The 17996-nt window shown below is 44.7% G+C and overlaps 1 protein-coding gene across 15 annotated transcripts in view; it reads right to left on the reverse strand.

The window, feature by feature from the left end:
- The window catches only part of PCM1 (pericentriolar material 1), an 869560-nt gene that overhangs the window by 483747 nt on the left and 367817 nt on the right, over positions 1-17996 (reverse strand). For all 15 annotated transcript variants that reach the window (XM_033944006.1, XM_033944000.1, XM_033944047.1 and 12 more), the window contains 2 exons: positions 11684-11838; positions 11479-11608 (listed from right to left, as the gene is read on the reverse strand). In XM_033944006.1, coding sequence (XP_033799897.1) covers positions 11479-11608; positions 11684-11838 — 285 coding nt within the window. The remainder of the gene's footprint in view (positions 1-11478; positions 11609-11683; positions 11839-17996) is intronic.

Genomic DNA, 17996 nt, shown 5'->3' on the forward strand with positions numbered 1-17996 from the left:
TACTGAAAAGCTCCGAGAGCATTGTAGATCACTCTGAGTTCCAACAGATTTATATGACAAAAGCAGTACTGGGCAGACCAGTGACCTTGCGTGTGAAGACCGTCACATGAGCACCCCAAGCATAAGTGGACAAGTCTGTTATCAGAATTTTCTGATGAGGAGGGTATGGAACAACAATCCTCTGGACAGATTGGAAGAGTTCATCTACCACTGCAGCGACTGTTGAAGCAAAGGAGTGACTGTAATGTGTTGAGAGAGGGTCGAATGCTTGAGACCACTGTGATGCGAGACCTCATTGAGGTATCCTGAGATGAAGCCTCGCAAATGGAGTAACATGCACTGTGGAAGTCATGTGACCCAGGAGTACCATCATTTGTCTGGCTGAGATTGAAGACAGATAAGTTTGAGTGCAAAGCTGGATCAAATTGTCTTGTCTTTGCTGCGGTAGAAACACCCTGAGATGAACGGTGTTGAGCAGAGCACCTATGAAGTGTAGAGTTTGAGATGGCTGAAGTTGGGATTTGGGAAAATTGATTTTTAAACCCAACTGTTGAAGGAAGAGAATTATCATACAAGTCGCTACTGTCACCCCTTGCAACTTAGGTTCCTTGATCAGTCATTCGTCCAGTTAAGGACCGACCTGAAGTCCCTGAAACCATAGTGATGCAGCTGCTGCTACCACCAGGCACTTGGTGAAAACTCAGGGAGAGTATGCAAGGTCAAAGGGCATTACTTTGTATTGATAATGGTGTTGAGCCACCTGGAAACGGAGGAATCACCTGGAGGCTGGATGCACTGAAATGTGAGTGTAGGCTTCTTTTAGATCCAGAGAGCATAGCCAGTCGTTGCGATCTAAGAGGGGATATATAGTTGCCAGGAATAACATCCAAAACTTTTCCTTCACTAGAAACTTGTTGAGACCCCTGAGGTCCAAGACTGGACAAAGATCTCCCATCTTCTTCGGAACAAGAAAATACCAGGAGTAACACCTCCTCCCCCCCCCCTCCGGTTCCTCTGTCCTGGAAGAATCTTCTCGATGCCATTGAGAAGGAGAAAGGATTCTATCTCCCGAAGAAGAAGGGACATCTGCCGAGGGTGAAAAGACTACTCTTTTGGAGGATGATCCAGAGGTATTTCGACAAAGTGAAGAAAAGTATCCCTCTTGAATAATTGTTAGCACCCAGAGGTCTGTTGTAAACAGTTCCCTGCGAGGGCAATAAAGTTGAAGCCTAACTCCAAAGGGATGAGATAGAGGATGGAATAAAGGAACAGCGGCTATGCTCTCGAGAAGCATATCAAAAAGACAGCAATGTTACTTACCGTAACAGTTGTTATCCAGGGACAGCAGGCAGCTATTCTCACTAGTGGGTGATGTCATCCGACAGAGCCCCGATACGGACATCTTGCAAGCATGTCTTGCTTGAAGAAACTCAGAAGTTTCGAGATGCCCGCACCGCGCATGCGCCAGTGCCTTCCCGCCCGATGTACTGGGCGTGTCTCCTCAGTTCAGGAAGCTAGCCTGAGAAGCCAACCCAAGGGAGGTGGGTGGGATGTGAGAATAGCTGCCTGCTGTCCCTGGATAACAACTGTTACGGTAAGTAACATTGCTTTATCCCAGGACAAGCAGGCAGGTATTCTCACTAGTGGGTGACCTCCAAGCTAACCCCAATGGGATGGTGGGAGAGTTGGCAACTTAAGAGAACAAATTTTGTAACACTGTTTGGCCAAACTGTCCATCCCGTCTGGAGAAAGTATCCAGACAATAATGAGAGGTGAATGTATGAACCGAGGACCAAGTGGCAGCCTTACAAATCTCCTCAATCGGTGTCGATCTGAGGAAGGCAACAGAGGCCGCCATTGCTCTGACCTTATGGGCTGTGACCTTACAGGGAAGGGATAATCCAGCCTGGGCATAGCAGGAAGAGATACAAGCCGCCATCCAGTTGGAGATGGTGCGCTTCGATACAGGTCGTCCCAACTTGTTTGGATCAAAGGAGACGAAAAGTTGAGGAGCAGTTCTGTGTGGCTTTGTGCGATCCAAGTAGAAAGCTAAAGCACGTTTACAGTCCAGAGTGTGTAAAGCAGATTCTCCAGGATGAGAATGAGGCTTTGGAAAGAACACTGGAAGCACGATGGATTGGTTGATGTGAAATTCAGAGACCACTTTAGGCAAGAATTTAGGATGTGTACGCAGAACCACCTTGTCATGATGGAATACAGTGAACGGTGGGTCCGCCACTAGGGCCTGAAGCTCACTGACCCGGCGAGCAGACGTTAGGGCCACCAGAAAACCCACCTTCCAGGTGAGATACTTAAGTGGAGCCTTGTTGAGAGGTTCAAACGGAGGCTTCATTAGATGAGACAGGACAACATTGAGATCCCAAACCACAGGAGGAGGTTTGATAGGAGGGTTGACATGAAAAAGACCTTTCATAAATCTGGAAACCACAGGATGAGCAGACAAAGGTTTCCCCTGCAGAGGCTGATGGAAAGCCGCAATAGCACTCAGGTGGACTCGTATCGAGGTAGACTTGAGACCAGACTGAGACAGGTGTAGAAGATAGTCCAATACAGAAGAAAGGGAAGCTCGCTGAGGTTCTGTAGCATTGGAAATACACCAGGAAGAAAATCTAGTCCATTTTTGGGAATAGCATTGTCGAGTAGCAGGCTTCCTGGAAGCTTCCAAGACCTCCCTCACTGCTTGTGAGAACTGGTGAGGAGTTATGTTGAAAGGAACCAATCTGTCAGGTGGAGGGACTGCAGGTTGGGATGAAGTAGTGAACCTTGATGTTGAGTAAGTAGTGAAGGAAACACTGGAAGAAGTACTGGCTCCCTGCTGCTGAGTTGAAGTAGAAGGGAGTACCAAGGTTGTCTGGGCCACCGAGGAGCAATCAGAATCATGGTGGCATGGTCTGATCTCAACTTGACCAGAGTCTTTTGAATGAGAGGAAATGGAGGAAACGCATATAGGAAGCGATTCCCCCAATCCAGTAGAAAGGCGTCTGCCTCGAGGCAAAGAGGAGTGTAGATCCTGGAGCAAAACTGAGGCAGTTTGAAGTTGTGGGGGGCTGCAAAGAGGTCTATCTGAGGCGTCCCCCACTGAGCAAAGATCTGATGAAGGGGGTCGGAGTGTAGCGTCCATTCGTGAGGCTGGAGAAGACGACTCAATTTGTCTGCCAAGACGTTGTCTTTCCCCTGAATGTAGACAGCTCTGAGGAAGGTGTTGTGGCGGACCGCCCAATCCCAGACTCGAAGAGCTTCCTGGCAAAGGGGGGCCGAGCCCGTGCCCCCTTGTTTGTTGATATAATACATGGCGACCTGATTGTCGGTGCGAATAAGGACCACCATGTCGTGAAGCAGATGTTGAAAAGCTTGGAGGGCATTGAAGATGGCTCTGAGCTCCAGAAGATTGATTTGATGGAGTCGTTCCGCACTGGTCCAGAACCCCTGAGTGCGAAGACCATCCAGATGAGCCCCCCATGCATAGTTCGACGAATCGGTCGTGAGAACTTTCTGGTGGGGAGGAGAGTGAAATAGCAAACCTCTGGATAGATTTGAAGAGGTCATCCACCAGAGAAGAGACTGCCGTAGAGCAGGAGTGACTACAATGTGACGAGACAACGGGTCGGACACCTGAGTCCACTGAGATGCCAGGGTCCATTGAGGAATTCTGAGATGTAGTCTGGCAAAAGGCGTCACATGAACTGTAGATGCCATGTGGCCCAAGAGGACCATCATGTGTCTTGCTGAGATGGACTGGCGAGAAGACACCGACTGGCAGAGTAGAAGGAGAGCATCCATGCGTTGAGGAGGAAGGAATGCTCGAAGTTGAATGGTATCCAGGACAGCCCCGATAAAGGGGAGAGACTGGGTGGGCTGAAGATGTGACTTGGGAAAGTTGATCTCGAAGCCCAAACTCTGCAGGAAACAAATGGTAGTCAAGGTCGCCGAAATGACCTCTGGAGCCGACGGTGCCTTGATGAGCCAGTCGTCGAGGTATGGAAACACCTGGAGACCCATGTTCCGGAGTGCAGCGGCCACCACCACCAGACACTTCGTGAAGACTCTGGGCGACGAGGAAAGGCCGAATGGAAGCACTCGATACTGCAGATGCAGATGTCCCACCCGAAATCTGAGGAACTTGCGGGAGGCCGGATGAATCGGGATGTGAGTGTAGGCCTCCTTGAGGTCCAGAGAGCATAACCAATCGTTCTGCTCGAGGAGGGGATAGAGAGAGGCAAGGGTCAGCATACGGAACCGCTCCTTGACCAAAAACTTGTTGAGGACTCGAAGGTCCAAAATGGGACGCAGATCGCCCGTCTTCTTCGGGACCAGGAAGTACCGGGAGTAAAACCCCAGGTTTTGCTGATCCAATGGCACCGGCTCGACGGCCCAAAGCCGAAGCAGAGCCTGAGCCTCCTGGAGGAGAAGAGCGGTCTGCGTCAAGTTTGAAGGATACTCTCTTGGCGGGTGGTCCGGGGGGACCCGTTGGAAATGAAGAGAGTATCCCTCTCTTACGATGGTAAGGACCCAAAGGTCCGTGGTGATTGTCTCCCATCGATGACAAAAATGATGGAGACGACCCCCAATGGGAAAAACGGGGGGAGACAGAACGAGGTCGGTTATGCTCCCTGGAAGAGAGTCAAAAAGGCTGAGTAGCCTTGGGTGCAGCCGGCATCTGAGGCTTCTGCTGAGGCTTCTGGGGAGGCTGTCTCTTCGCAGGTTGTCTCGCAGGAGGAGCCTGCCTCGGCTGATATCGCCGCTGGTAAATCAAAGGCGGTCTAGAGGGGCGAGACTGTTGAGGCTTGGGTTTAGGCCGCAGGATAGACTGGAAGGACTTCTCATGATCCGAAAGCTTCTTAGTAACAGTCTCGATAGACTCATCGAACAGATCCGCCCCCGCACAAGGCACATTTGCAAGTCTGTCTTGGAGGTTCGGATCCATATCAATGGTACGGAGCCATGCCAGGCGACGCATGGCGACCGAACAGGCCGCAGCGCGTGCCGAGAGCTCGAAGGCATCGTAGGAGGATTGCATCAGCTGCAGGCGTAACTGGGAAAGGGTCGCCACCACCTCTTCAAACTCGAATCGAGCCTGAGCATCAATGAAAGGGATGAACTTGCGGAGCACCGGCAAGAAGAAATCCAAATATGAAGAGAAGAAGAAATTGTAATTGAGCACTCGAGTCGCCATCATCGAGTTCTGGTAGATACGTCTACCAAACTTATCCATCGTTCTCCCTTCTTGGCCCGGTGGTACTGAGGCGTAGACCTGGGAGGGATGAGATCGCTTGAGGGAGGACTCGACCAGAAGGGACTGATGAGATAGTTGTGCTCCCTCGAACCCCTTGTGGTGAACGATGCGGTATCGAGCATCCAACTTACTGGGAACTGCAGGGATGGAATACGGTGTCTCAAAACAACGCATAAAAGTCTGGTCCAGAAGTTTATGTAGAGGAAGCTGGAGCGTCTCCGCCGGAGGGTGAGGTAAATGCATGGTGTCCAGATACTCTTTAGAATACCGAGAACCAGTGTCCAAAGTCACATCCAAGTCATCCGCCATTTGTCGGAGGAAGGAGGAAAAGGACAGTTGGTCCGCAAGCGCCGGCCGGCGAGACGGACTAGAAGAAGTGGAAGCCTCCGGGTCCAGGGAGAGCTGGGAGCGGCACGGAGAATAGGAGGTAGATGGTTCCTCATACTCCGGTCCCTCAGGTGGGGATAAATCCGACGAGGAGTATCCCAGACGCTGCATCTTCTTTTGCGGAGACACCTCCGAATGACGTGAGGAGTGTCGAGAGGAGTGTCGAGATCGATGCCCCTCCCGGTGACGGGATGGGGAACGAGATCTTCTATGCATCGTTCGATCCCCCGAAGCCTCTAAGGAATGGATAGGACTAGATGCAGTGGATCGCAGAGGTGGCAAAGATGCGGACTCACGCAGCGCCACCCAGGTCTGGTATGGAGTGCGGAAGAACTCCTCCTGCGATGCAGTATGCCCAGGACTCCGATTATCAGGGGCCGACCTAGTACCCTGGTGTCGCGGAGGCGTAATGGGCTCCAAAGGCGGCATATCAGGAAGGGAAGCCCGCCTGGAGGATTCCGCCGCCCTCCGCCGATCCTCCTCGTCGAGCAGTGAGATCGAACGACGAGGAGGAGGGGGAGGGGGCGGTCCGCCCCCCAGGACCGGGACCGGGAGGTCACCCTGAATAGAGGCGATAAGCCGGGGACCCATAGTCTGCATAAGCTCGACAAACTGAGCTTCCAGCAGGGATCGCAGCGAAGCCGACATTGAGGGATCCGCACCGAAAGGGGGTCCTCCAGCACGGTCTTCGCGTTCCTTCGTGGCCAAGTGCTTCTGCTTGCTAGCTTTAGGCACTTTGATGACCACCGGAGGGTCAGTGGAAGGCGGTACCTGAACCGAGGAGACGGAGACAGGCACCGGTGCCGAACTCGATGCTGAAGTCGGTGTGAACGATGCCGGCTTCACAATGCCCGATGCAGGAGTCGTCGATGCAGGTTTCGAACGGACCGGCGAAACCTCAGCAGAAGTTGAAGCAGACAGATCCTTGGCAGTCTCCATCTTGAACATCGACTCCCAGAGCAAGCAGCGCCGTTTAAACGAGCGCGCAGTGAGCGTGGAACAAGGCCGGCACGATTTCGGAATGTGTTCTGGACCAAGATACTGAAGACAGCGTCGATGCGGGTCCGTCAACGAAATCGCACGCTGGCACTTGCTGCACTTTTTAAAACCGGTGATTGGCCGGGACATAGGCCGGAAAATCGACGCTGCAAGGTCGAAGGCGCTAGGCCGTAGCCACGAGGCCGGCCCGGCCGAACCGCCGGAAGAAATAATTTTAACTTTTTTTTTTTTTTAGAAAATATAAATTAAAATTGAAATAAAGTCAAAGATAACAAAAAACGCGGTATAAAGAAGGCAAATATACTGAAATTCAGTCAGCGCAGAATGAAGAGAAACTTCTCAGCTCCGCGGAAAGAAAAGAACTGAGGAGACACGCCCGGTACATCGGGCGGGAAGGCACTGGCGCATGCGCGGTGCGGGCATCTCGAAACTTCTGAGTTTCTTCAAGCAAGACATGCTTGCAAGATGTCCGTATCGGGGCTCTGTCGGATGACATCACCCACTAGTGAGAATACCTGCCTGCTTGTCCTGGGATAATGAGCAGTCTGGGTTTTTTGAGGACGCTGTTGCTTGTTTCTTCTGCTGCGGTCTAGTAGGAGCAGCAGGTTTGGAAGAAAAACGTGTCTGATTGGAAGACTTGAAAGGTTTGGAAGTTGAAGGCTTAGACTTGGATTTAACCAAGCATCCCAATGTTTTTCATGAACAGTAAGCTTTTGAGTGGCATTTTCAATAGTCACCAAAGAGCTCATCACCCAAGCATGGAATGTTAGCCAATCTATCCTGGAGGTTGATATCCATGTCAGATTCTCTGAGTCATGCTAGATGTCTCATTGCCAATGACATAGCTGAGGCTCTGGAAGACAATTCGAAGGCATCATTCATAAGCTGATCTCGCCATATACTTCCTAGCCAGAGCAAGAGTGTGAGATATGTGACGAAAATAATTTAATTGCTTTTGAAGGGATGTATCTATTAAAAGAAGACAATTTCTTAACCAGATGCTTGACATAGCATGAAGTATAGAAATTGTAGTTGAGGACTCTTGTTAGCCAACATGGTATTTTGGTAAAGGCAATGGCCAAACTTGTCCATAGTGTGCCCCTCTCGTCCAGGGGGACTAAGGCATAAACTCTGGATGGAGTACATTTTTCAAAGTCGACTCTACCACCAGGGACTGATGTTGAAGCTGCAGTTTATGAAAACCAGGGGAAAAGATAATTTTGTACAGAGTGTCCAATTTTTTTTGGGGGGGAGTCTCCCAGTTCTTATGAAGAGTCACTTTGAGAATACCATGTAATTGTAGTCAAAGAAGTTCTTTAGGAGGCTCATCATAGTCCAAAACTTCTAAATATTCAGACTATGAGCAGAATTGGCTTCTAGCTTTACTGGAAGCTCTTTGCCCAATTGCCAAATAAATTTTGTGACAGTCTTGTGGTAAGAGATTTAGCTCTTTGTGAAGACTTTTGAGGAGATTTCTCAGTAATGTCATAGGCCTCTGTAGTAGACTCAGGGACATCATCTGCTGAGTCAGACTGTAAGGATGAGTCATAAAAGTCTTATGGCAAAGGAATGCAGCAGGATCACTGACGTCGATACCAGTGTTGATCTGATGAAGATGTGATTTCCTTTTATGCTTAGAAAAGCGGAAAGGAGAGCGGTGTTCACACTGCAACTTTGAGGATGAATGATGCTGAGCAGACTTGGATCTTCGAGAGGATGATGAAGAATGCCGATGTCTTAAAGCACAGAATGAGGAAGAAAGTCGATGAGATACACTGCTCATGCTGCTTTTATGCATTGAACATCGGCATAGTACCAGAGATCCAGTGTCAGTACCACAGAACTTGGTGGCTTTATGCTTAGGCTGGGCTGGTACCAATACAGCCAGTGTTGCAGCAAAAAGCTTGAACATGTCACTGACTTGGAAAAGCGCTTTGAGCTTCTCACGGTACAAAGGAACTGGTACCGTTTGGCAATCTGTCGGTACCATTGGTGCCCTGTCTGGCCTCGGCAAGGGTGACCATGAAGAGGATGCACACCTCGATGTAGGAGAGGCTAGCTGTAAGAGCGGTCATCGTTTGGTCGGCATCAAGGGACTCAATGCAATAGTGACCTGCGAGACCTGTTGGGAAGCTGGCATCTTTTTAGCTGGCTTACCCGATAGAGTGATGTCCCCTGACATCGATGCTTTCAATGTTGAAGGCTGTGATATCATCTCAGTGTCCATACCGGTGCTGAAAAACTTTTCTTGTTTAAGTTTTCGACTTTTAATTGTACGTTTTTCCAGGGTAGAACACCGCGCACAGGATTTGACACAGTGTTCCAGGCCAAGGAACTATAAACACCAACTATATGGGTTAGTGATGGAAATTTGCTGTTGGCACTTGTAACGATCTCTTCAAAACAGACTCAACTAGGAGACTGATGCTGCAATTGAGGCTTATTAAAGCCAGGTCATGATTGTACCCTGTAAATGGAAACCAATTATGAAGGTACCACTGAAATAAGTAGGGGAGTCCCCCAGTTTTTCAACATGGATTCTTGCATGAGATTATGGAGTGGGGGTTTTGACATTCCCTCAGGATTTGCTCAAAGTCAAGTGCATTAAAACGTGCAGCTCTTGATTCTAGTTCAGCTTCTATATGCACAGGAAAAGCCTGACCCAATTGCCTTAGGAACATGGCGAAAAAAAGGCTCTCCAGTGGTAACCTATGTCTAGGCTATGTCTAGGAGAAGAAGGAGATGGATCAGACAAAAGCCCATAGGACTCTGATTCAAAATATTTTAAGTCAGAGAAATCCTGAAGGGATAGATCGGAGTCCTTGTGCTGTACAACTGGAAATGTAAAATCTGTTCCTCCAGAAGAAGAATGAAGCCATACAGTATAATAGCTAAGATGTCAATGATAGCGTCTGGATGGATTCCTAAGTCTCCTTCAGTGCAGGCCCGATGTCAGTGAGGAGGAAGTGCTCCAATGATTGGACTGGATTTGTATCAATGAAGAGACTTAGATGTGGCACTATGAGGCTTCATAGAGCCCTGCTTGAGCAGGGCTGGTACCGGAGTCAGTGCAGCAGTTGGCTTCAATTAGCCTCGAAGCATTGCTGCTAGCTCCTGTTGAAGCAACTCGCAAAGTTGGTCTTGATTGGTGAGTTGTGCTATCAAAGGTGTGGATGGTACAAGGTATTGAGGCATTGGTAACCTCAATGTAGAGGTACACATCAGAGGTGACAATTCCTGTAACAATGGAGAATGAGACTGCTGTCAACACCATTTGACATGCAACAACTTACTCAATGCTACAGATGCCAGCACCGTATGGTGAAGTGACGCATGGGAATCCTTCTTAGCCTGTTTACTAGATGTTGTCAGCGTTGGTACCGAGGAAGTTGATGCCAAATGATGCAGCGATAGTGGTGCTGAATTCAATGCAGTGTCAACATCTGGCATGGAGGATACCTGTGATGAATCTTGAGGTCCAAAAAATTTCTCCTGCTGTAGACATCGAGCCTTAAAAGAACGTTTTTGAAACATTGAACAACATTGACGAGCAACTACCTGGTGCTCAGGACCAAGGCACTGAAGACACCAGTTGTACAGATCAGTGACTGATATGGCCCTGTTGCACCAAGCACATCCCTTGAAGCTGATAGAAGGCTTCAACATCAAGGGGAAAACCGCCGATGTGAGATCAAAGGAATCAATTTTTCCTCTGATGGTCAAGTAAATTTGTGACCGAAAAAGAGTCAATGCTGCTAGCCAGAAATATAGCTGCAGGCCCAAAAACTGAAAAGTAAAAATTTCAAGAAAAACTCCAGAGAAATTAAACTACAACCAAAGAAATGAAGAAAAATGATATGGGAAGGCACAAAAAAGGGGGAAAAAAATGGCACAATTGGAGAGATTCCAACAATACACGTCTAAGCTCCGCAGAAAACTAAGAACTGATGGTCCCAAGAGCCAACGTCGGGCAGCAAGGCGCTTGCGCATGTACTGTATGGGCAGTCTTGACACTTCTAAATAACTTAAAAGTAACAGTACACTTTTGCACTATCCGTACCGGGCTCTGTGAATGACATCAAAGAGAATATGCTGGCTGCTTGTCCTGGGATAATACTCTTTCCATCTTACTGTGCTGTACACCTGTAATAGGTTTCCAGAGTTGGTATGTCATGCTCCATCTCTGGTCATATTCAAAGTCAGTCTAAAAACCTACTTTTTTGAGGCTGCTCTTAACCCTTAAAGCCTTGATTACCTGTAAAAAGTTCAGGTTGTTTTGTTGAGCAGGGACTGTCTCCTCAAGTGTTTGTGTACAGCTCTGTGTTATGTCTAGTGGCACTTTAAAAATAAATGGTAGTATCAGCTGAGATACCACCTAATTCACATGGACTACCTTCGGCAAAATAGACAGAACCATACAAAATGAAAATTTAGGTTAAACATATATCTACTTAAAATGCCTGCCTGAATATTCTCCACACTGGTAATATGCACCACCAAGATTGACAATAGATTTCTTCTGTCGAAGCACACTAGTGCACTTCATATGTGAACTGTTTGTTCACATATGCTGCCACTGTGGTATTTTTAAACAACAGCCTTTTAAACTTAACCAAACAGGTAGATAAAAGGACTCACCTGGGTATACAAGGAATGGAATAGCAAACAAGAGAGACAATAGTGTCATTGCATGTCTTGTGAAACCTTATCTGAAGTACAGTGCACAATTCTGGAGACCTCCAAAAGAAAATCAACTACAGTTTGCATGTCAACTCATTTATTTATAGCAAGGGTTTTGATTCTTATAGCTCATGTTTCAGAAAATGATTTTAACATACCTTAAGGTCAGGACAAGCCTTCTGCAATTCTTGAATTTTTTCTTGTATGCCAATAAGTTTCTTTCTTTCTTCTTGTAACTGCTTAAGTTCTTTCTGCTGCTGCTGAAGTTTAGCTTCATAGAATTTCTCTCTGCAACATTGCAATATTAATTATTCTGAATTCCTAAAGAACAATTATATTCAACCACTATGGTGAGAACTGTACCTTGCTTTCTCATTTAGTGCTACATCCTGCTGTGTTTTCACATCATGGGAAATGTTGTTCAGCTGCTGCTTTGTATCCTCGTCTACAGCAGAAAATATGTCTTCAAGATTAGCTCTAGTAGCAGCAGCTCCTTCAACTTCAACCTCTTCTCCATCCTATATTGACAACAAAAATAAATGTTTAATTGGTTGCCCCCTAAATCCACCAGTGATGTCTGTCCTTTGACAATGACATAGTAGGGATAACAACTGGTTATGTTTTTAACACTGCAAAGATAACCAGTTATATGCTGCACAAACCTGGATATGTTGCCATCATACTACACAATCAGTAGGGTTGTCCAGAAAAAACTAAAGTTAGAAAAACTGTGCAAATTGAAGTTTCCCCATTAATTTGATTGTGCTTGATCAGAAAATAATTTTAAAAATATTTTTAAAGTCCATCCTGGGGTTGCTCAAAGCCACTGATCATAAAGCTCTGTTTTTCTTAAAATTTGCTATTATTTTTGCTTAATGGAAAAAATTTTTTGGTTTTAAAGCTATAGCTTACTGTATGTTTTTACACTCGGCAATAATATATTGATAAAAAGCACAGTTGCTTACATAACAGCTGTTATCCAGGGACAGCATGCAGATATTCTCACTAATGGTGACACACCGACGAAGCCCCAGTATGGACCACTTTAAAAGTGCATCACCACTAAGTCTTTAGAAAGTTCACGATAGCCCGCACCAAGCATGCGCGAGTGCCTCCCCACCTGACATAGGTGCGCGGTCCCTTAGTTAAGATAAGTTAGCTAAGAAGCCAACCCGGGCAGGTGGGTGTGTTGTGAGAATATCTGCCTGCTGTCCCTGGATAGCACCTGTTACGGTAAGTAACTGTGCTTTATCCCAGGACAAGCAGGTAGCATATTCTCATTGATGAGTGACCTCCAAGCTAACTAGAATGGGATGGTGGCGGTGTTGGCCTTTAGGAAAATAAATTTTGTAATACAGATTGGCCGTAGTGCCCATCCCGTCTGGAGAAAGACTGCAGACAATAGAGAGAAGTGAATGTATGAACTGACGACCAGGTGGCAGCTTTACAGATTTCCTCAATGGGAGTAGATCTAAGGAAAGCAACAGAAGCTGCCATAGCTCTGATTTTGTGGGCTGACACGACTCTCCAGTGCAAGTCCAGTCTGAGCATAACAGAACGAGATACAGGCAGCCAGCCAGTTGGAAATCGTTCTCTTGGAAACAGGATGCCCCAACTTGTTTGGATCAAATGAGAGGAAGCATTGGGGAGAAGTACAATGAGACTTGGTCCTGTTGACATAATAGGCCAAAGCACGGTTACAAACCACAGAATGCAAAGCGGTTTCTCCGGCATAAGAATGAGGCTTAGGAAAAAACACTGGCAGAACAATCGACTGATTGAGATGAAGCTCCGTGACAACTTTCGGTAGAAACTTAGAATGCGTGCGTAGAACCACTCTGTCATGGTGAAAAACAGTGAAGGTTGGATCTGCCACCAATACTTGTAACTCACTGACCCTCCTGGTAGAGGAGAGAGCAATAAGGAAGACAACTTTCCAGGTGAGAAACTTGAGATGAGCTGAGGTCATTGGCTCAAATGGAGGCTTCATCAAACTGGAAAGAACCACATTAAGGTCCCAGACAACAAGTGGAAGCTTGAGAAGTGGTTTAACATTGAAAAGTCTTTTCATGAACCTGGAGACCAGAGGATAAGCAGTGAGAGGTTCTCTCTCAACTGGTACGTGAAAGCTATAATAGCGCTGAGATGGAATCTGACAGGCGTAGATTTGAGTCCAGAGTCAGACAGATGAAGATGATAATCCAAAAACAAATCTACTGATAAGGAAGTTGGATCATGATGATGAAGAAGACACCAGGAAGAAAATCTAGTCCACTTTTGTTGATAACATTGTTGAGTGGCTGGTTTCTTGAAGGCATCAATAATATGTCGAACAGGCTGAGAGAGATGTAAATCAAATGGATTCAGCCTGACAAAAATCAAGCTGTCAGGTGCAGTGATTGTAGGTTGGGATATAGAAGTGATTTCTGATGCTGAGTAAGCAGAGTAGGAAAGACTGGAAGAGGTATGGGCTCCCTGGAGCTTAGCTGAAGTAGAAGGGAGAACCAATGTTGTCTGGGCCACCGAGGAGCAATGAGAATTATGGTGGCTGCCTCTTGTTTGAGTTTGAACAGTCTTTAACATGAGAAGAATTGGAGGGATGGCATAAAGAAACAGGCTCATCTAATCCAAGAGAAGGGCATCGGCTTCCAGACGAAGAGGAGAGTAAAGTCTGGAGCAAAACTGGGGTAACTTTTGATTGTGGGGAGCCGCAAAGAAGTCCACTTGTGGAGTGCCCCATTGAGCAAAGATGTACTGGAGAGCTGCAGAGTTGAGAGTCCATTCGTGAGGCTGAAGAATTCTGCTGAGGTTGTCTGCTAGGGAATTCTTCTCTCCTTGAATGTAGACAGCCTTTAAGAAAAAGTTGCAAGCCATTGCCCAAGTCCGGATTTTCTGGACCTCCTGACATAACAGGAGAGAGCCCATGCCCCCTTGCTTGTTTATGTAGTGCATATTATTGCTACTTGATTGTCTGTGTGAAGGAGGAAGACTTGAGGGCAGAGAAGATGATGGAAGGCCCTGAGGGCATAATACATCGCTCTGAGCTCTAGGAAATTGATGTGAAATTTCTGTTCCCTGGCAGTCCAGAAACCTTGGGTCTGAAGGTCATTCATGTGTGCCCCCCAAGCGTAAGGAGATACATCCATCGTGATTACCTTGTGATGAGGGAGTAAATGAAAAAGGAGACCTCTGGATAGATTGGAGGAAGTCATCCACCATTGCAGCGACTGCAGAAGAGATGACGTTACAGATATAGGCTGGGAGAGACGATCCGTCACCTGAGACCACTGTGACGCCAGGGTACACTGAGGAATATGAAGATGTAGCTGAGCCACTGGTGTCATATGCACAGTGGAAGCCATGTGACCCAGAAGAACCATCATGCGTCTCACAGAGATGGATTGAAGAGAAAGCATTTGCTGACAGAGGTGGATGAGAACATGCAGTCGATCCGGAGGAAGACACGCTCTCATAATAATAATAATTTATTTTCTTATATACCGTCCCACCAGCAGTTCTGGGCAGTTCACAACAGTAAGACTGAACATTTCAGTTAGTAATACAATTTTGAAAAAACAATTATCATAACTACTACATCGTTAAATACATAATCAGATAAAAATACGTTTAAAATATAAAACATAATAAAAAGTACATTTGAAATACGGAACCTAAAAAGAACACATCTTAAAGTCTCAGCAATCTTGTTTATCGAATAGATATGTTTTCAATAATTTCCTTAATATAGGATAAGAATTGGCTTGAACAGTCAACGGAATCATCCAGGAGTTCATCTTCCCCGCCTGATATTCCAATTTCCTGTCCAAAAAAGTCTTGCAATAGCAGGCCCTTGGGGTAGGAAAGAGGAACATACCTGAATTTCTGGTAAATTTTAATTAAGTGAACAATTTCAAATAAAATATCAAAAAAGGTAATAAGCCAAAAAGAGCTTTATAACAGATACACCCAAATTTAAAAAGCACTCTGGCCTCAAAAGGCAGCCAATGTAATCTAGCATAAAAAGGACTAACATGATCATACTTCTTGAGACCAAAAATCAAACGAACTGCTGTATTCTGAACTAATCATAGTCTTAATAAAATCTTTTTGGGAAGCCCCAAATAAACAATGTTACAGTAATCCAAAGTGGACAATACTGTAGTCTGAACCAACAGCCGAAAAGACTCTAGATCGAAATACTTCTTGATGGTCCTCAATTTCCACAAAATAGCATTACTTTTTTAAATTAATGAATCCATATGCTTCTTAAAAGTTAAACTACGATCTAGAATTATTGCCAAAATTTTCAAATTTGGCGCTATCTCAAAACTTTGACCCTTCAGTTGAATAAATGTTTCCTGAATCTTATCATTGGGACTAGCCAAAAAAAAAAAAAAAAAATTAGTTTTTTCAGAATTAAGCTTTAATCTAAATTGTAGCCTTTTCTAAAACATTAGAAATTTGAGAAATCAATTCATTCGAGACAGCCTTACAAGGAAACAAAATAGTAATATCATCTGTATATATATATATATATATATATAAAACATAACATTTAAACTTTGAAGTAGATACGCCAAAGAAACTAAATATACATTAAATAATGTTGGAGATAAAGGAGAACCCTGCAGAACTCCACATGAATTCTTCCAGGAGAAAGAGTATTTATCGTCAGAGAAAACTTCATATGTTCTATGTTTCAGGAATCCACTGAATCAATTTTTTACATTGCCTCTAATCCCAATTGAGTCCAAGAAGTCTAAGTGAAGATCATGATTTACTAAATCAAAAACGCTACTCGGGTCCAACTGCAGAATTAGGGCACTAGAACCAATGCTAAATAAAATATTAAGCTGCTTCTGTACTATATCCAGAACGAAACCCTGATTGATTATCATGTAAAATGTTGATTTTTTTTTCAGGTAATCTACTAATTCTGCATTTATCAATCCTTTCATTATTTTTTTCAAACAATGGAATACTAGCTACTGGTCTGTAATTATTATCACATGTTAACGATTCCTTAGAGTTTTTCACAATAGGTGTAATTATTATTCTTCCTAAATTTTGCTCAAATTGTCCCTTCCGCAACTGGAGGATAATCCATTTATAAAGATGCGCTTTAAAAGTAAACGATGCATTCCTCAATACATTTCTCAGACAAATATCTAATCAACAGTATTTTTTGCATACCTTTGAGTATAATTTACAGAAATAATCCCAATCTGGGACAACAAATTGTTCCCAGATCATATCAGTCCTAACTCCCTCTAATTGTCCTGAAAAATCTATAAAATCAATAACCTGAACATTAAAACTAATTGCAGGCTACTAATTTTGTTTTTAAAAAATTCAGCCAATTTGTCAGCAGATGGGATAATCTCTTTAGTTGATCATTTTTTTTGAATCAATCTCAAATAGTCCATGAACCAATTTAAAAAGCTCCTTACTATTAAGTCTTTTGCTTATAATAGATACTACGTTTCATTGAGATCATAGTTTTATATTCCTTAAGTTTCGTTCTCCAATTAATTCTATCTTCTATTTTACCTGATTTATTCCAAACCTTCTCTATCCTTCTGAGTGCCCTTTTTAGTTCTAATAACTCTGTATCATACCAAATATTATTTACTCTTTCTCTCCTGAACATTTGCCTTTGTGGTGCAATATCATCTAAAATTTGAGTGTTTAAATTAGCCCAATCTGATAAAAAAATTTCTTCTTCTCCTTCTTTTTTATTCAATTCATAATGTGACCAGAATTCTATATGATCTACCTTACCTCTTCCCATAAAACCAATCTTCTTTATTCTATGTTTCCTGTCATTTTTTTACTATACTTAATTTATTCTGCAATTTTAAAAGAAAATTACATAAACGATGGTCTGACCAAGTTGTGTCACTCCATGATACCTCTAAAAGATCAAGTTTAGTATTAGAATGTAGTTTTGTAGAAAAAGTCACCAAATCTAATTGATGGCCCTTAATATATGTTTTTTTCCTGTTGTGGTAATTTGAAATTCAAACTCTTTAAGAAAATAAATCAACAACGTTTGTGCTTGCCTGATCCATATGAATATTTATGTCACCTAGCAAAAGGTGTCTAGGATAGCTCCGATGAATTGAAGATGTTGAATCACAATAAGATATGATTTGGGGAAGTTGACTTCAAATCCTAGAACTTGTAGAAAGGAAATGATGTGAGATGTTGCTTGGACCACTTCCTGAGATGAAGCAGCCTTGATTAACCAGTCGTCCAGGTACGGAAAGACTTGGAGGCCATGTGATCGGAGAGAAGCGGCCACTACAATCAGGCACTTTGTGAAGACTCGGGGAGAGAATGCCAGGCAGAAAAGAAGTACCTTGTATTGGTAGTGTCGTCGATTTAGCTGAAAACAGAGGTATTTCCTGGAAGCCAGATGAATTGGAATATGTGTGTAGGCTTCCTTGAGATCTAGAGAGCATAGCCAGTCGATCTGATTGAGAAGAGGATAAAGCAGGGGGAGGGAAAGCATCTGGAATTTCTCCTTGACTATAAATTTGTTGAGAGCTCTGAGATACAAGATGGGTTGCAGTCCTCCCGTCATCTTTGGAACTAAGAAGTAACGGGAGTAGAATCCCTGGTTCTGCTGAGAAAGAGTAACTTCCTCGATGGCATTCAGCAGGAGAAGGGATTG

This window comes from Geotrypetes seraphini, chromosome 1, assembly GCF_902459505.1.
Source record: "Geotrypetes seraphini chromosome 1, aGeoSer1.1, whole genome shotgun sequence".
In the NCBI taxonomy this organism is placed as follows: Eukaryota; Metazoa; Chordata; class Amphibia; order Gymnophiona; family Dermophiidae; genus Geotrypetes; species Geotrypetes seraphini.